The sequence below is a fragment of the Atta cephalotes genome (genome assembly GCF_000143395.1).
Source record: "Atta cephalotes unplaced genomic scaffold scaffold00019, whole genome shotgun sequence".
Taxonomy (NCBI): Eukaryota; Metazoa; Arthropoda; class Insecta; order Hymenoptera; family Formicidae; genus Atta; species Atta cephalotes.
In genome coordinates, this window is record NW_012130083.1 from 3,309,080 (window position 1) to 3,311,876 (window position 2,797).

At 32.5% G+C, this 2,797-nt stretch overlaps 1 protein-coding gene across 1 annotated transcript; it reads left to right on the forward strand.

Moving 5' to 3' along the window:
* The first annotated feature begins 287 nt into the window (after positions 1 to 287).
* Positions 288 to 2,481, forward strand: LOC105619044 (DDB1- and CUL4-associated factor 12). Its single transcript, XM_012200573.1, has 6 exons — positions 288 to 373; positions 444 to 899; positions 993 to 1,223; positions 1,469 to 1,753; positions 1,831 to 1,996; positions 2,326 to 2,481. The coding sequence occupies exons 1-6, from the start codon at positions 288 to 290 to the stop codon at positions 2,479 to 2,481; spliced, it is 1,380 nt and encodes a 459-aa protein (XP_012055963.1).
* Positions 2,482 to 2,797: the final 316 nt, after the last annotated feature.

Consider the following 2,797-nt stretch of genomic DNA (forward strand, 5'->3'; position numbering starts at 1 on the left):
CGTGAGAGAGGGAGAGAAGGAAGGGAGGAGACGTTAAAACTAGCTAATATCTCTTGTAAGAGACTGCTTATATTCATAGTAAAAAGTATTGTTTAAATTGCAAATATTGTTGTCAATATAGAACCTTTTTTCTCTTTATTTGGCTTTTTCTCTTTATTATTGATAAATAATTATAACCGGTTTTGTTTTTATTTTCGCTAATAAGATTTCCTGTTCAATAATAATACTCAGTGTTCCTTGCAAGTTGCCTGAATATTGTAAAGTCCGTTAAACATTAAATTATAAAAATGGCTGAAACACAAAGAATGACTGTATACGGAAGACATCCTCCGTGTGCTTATAGTAGCAGATTAGACGATCGCCGATCTAAAAGGTAAAAATTATTAATTATATGCTGTAATCATATCATCATCAGTGCATCATTGAATTAATTTTTTTTCCAGAATGGCATTACGACATGAAAGAAATAGAAAGCCGGATAAGCCGGATGATTTTGTATGTTATGAATCAAGTGACGATGAAGCCGAAACGGTGACCGAAGGCAAACAGTTCCTGAGAACATCCTTTAACTTCGTAGATTATGTGCGCGCACGCGAAACGAATACGCGCGAAGTGCGGAATATCAATCAGGAATACGGTTCCCGTCATATATTGACGCACGATCTATTCAAGGAATATTCGGTCAGCTTGAACAACATGAACAAAGTATTCTGTTCGCAGTGGTTAAGTGATAGACAAGTAGTATTCGGTACAAAGTGCAATAAGCTTATGGTTTATGACGTAGCGACGCAAAAATTAGATCAGATTCCGTCTCTTCATGGAAGACAGCTCAGTCCGGGTGGTAACGTTATGCCCGAGCAGCAATGTGGCATTCATTCCGTTCAAATTAATCCTTCGAGGTAATTTCTGGATTTTTCTTCTTATCACTTATCGTCCAAAGAAATAAAAAAAGAACAAAATTTTTTATTTTATTTTTTATCTTTGTTTTACAGAACTCTTTTATCCACCGGCGCGAGAAATAGTAATGAAATAGCGATCTATAGATTACCGACTTTGGATCCAGTTTGCGTCGGCGAAAGTGGCCATAGGGATTGGGTATTCGATATGTGTTGGTTGGATGACGAATTTTTAGTGTCAGGTTCTAGAGATACGAAAATGGCTCTATGGCGTATTGATAGTGATCTCGCTGAAGCTCCCGATAAAGCAGATGTGCCTACACATAGGTAAAATCGAATATACAATTAAAATTGTAGTCACACTAAAGCAGAAAAACAGAATAATTTTCCTTTTATAATAGATATAAAAAATTATAATTTTTTTTATCCAATGAGGTAATAGAAATTCAGAAATTTGAAACTGGAAATAATTATCATTATTATTTTTTTTAATGCTTTTAGTACTTACTATTATTAATTTCACTACTATTATTAATTAATCTTTAAAAATGACTTCTAATAAATCTATTTAGATTGATTCAGCCTGTCTGCGTGAAGGAATGCAAGTCCGCACAGAAAGTCCGAGCGCTAGCATTCAATAAAGCATACAAGGAAATCGCAGCGTTGACTCTCAATAGCTTTATACATATCTGGTCGGCCGAATCCTTCAAACAGAAAATATCTAGAAAACTGCCAGCCTGCCAGGAAAATGTTTGTCTTGCTGTACAAGACGATGGTGTATACGCAATTGGATGCAGGTCTTATACTCTTCTACTGGACGCACGTACATTGCAACCAATTAAAAAAATACCATCAAGGTAAATTAATTTTTTTTAAATAATCTTTTTTTAGTATTCTAGAGTCACTTAATAATATCAACAAATTCTGAGTACAGATATAGCGGTTGTGGCATCAGATCAGCAAGTTTTCAAGGATCTGTTTTAACTATTGGAACTGGACTAGGAATGCTTATGTTTTATGATGTTAGAGCTCAAAAATATCTGGAATCTTCTATAAATTCAAATAGAACTGTTGTGTTAAAAGCTTCAAAAGGATATGTGGTAAGTTTTAATGTGTTTTTTAAAGGTAATGAGTCATATATTTGTCCTCAAATTCATAAATAATTAGATAATTGTTGCATTTTATAACTGAAAAATAATGTGAGAGTGCTTTATTGATTAGCACAATTTTTATATGTGTCATCATCATATGACATATCCACAAAGAGTCATGTAGGAAAATATTAGTGACAATGTAAATAGTAATCACGTGCGGTTTTTTTTGGAAATGTTCCAATTTTAAATCTAACTTTTTATTAACTTTTTATTTTGTTACTTTAATTTAATTCATTTTACATATGGAATGATTTATGTATTTATTCCATTACCAGTTTCCGGATGAAGAATATATAGATGGTTTCCAAAATGTGAAATACACTCCCGCCATTTATACACATTGCTATGATGCATCGGGTACTCGATTATTTACAGCAGGTGGTCCGTTGCCTGCAAATCTATACGGCAACTACGCAGGATTATGGCAATGAAGATTTAAGCGAATGAAACAAGTATGCTAATTGCTAAATTAAATAATTAGGATATAAGTCGTATGTATATGTCATGAAAGGCTTGACTGCTTGATTTTAGAATTACAGACTATCGTATGTTTGAAATTTTATATTAATTTAATATTTTAGGTCTCGAAAAGACGATAAACTTGTCAAAAAACTTTTCTCTAAATTATTTAATTCGTTGATTCTTTTCTTTTTTCTTCCAGAAAATTGATTAATTCTACATATTACATGGAAAACTTGGAAGTAAAAATAATTTGTATTTAAAATAATTTCACGATTATATTGAACC

Coding starts and splice junctions, on each gene's coding strand:
- LOC105619044 (XM_012200573.1), top strand. CDS start 288: ATGGCTGAAACACAAAGAATGACTGTATACGGAAGACATCCTCCGTGT. Junction 1,224..1,468: donor GCAGATGTGCCTACACATAG/GTAAAATCGAAT, acceptor AAATCTATTTAG/ATTGATTCAGCCTGTCTGCG. Junction 1,997..2,325: donor AAGCTTCAAAAGGATATGTG/GTAAGTTTTAAT, acceptor TTCCATTACCAG/TTTCCGGATGAAGAATATAT.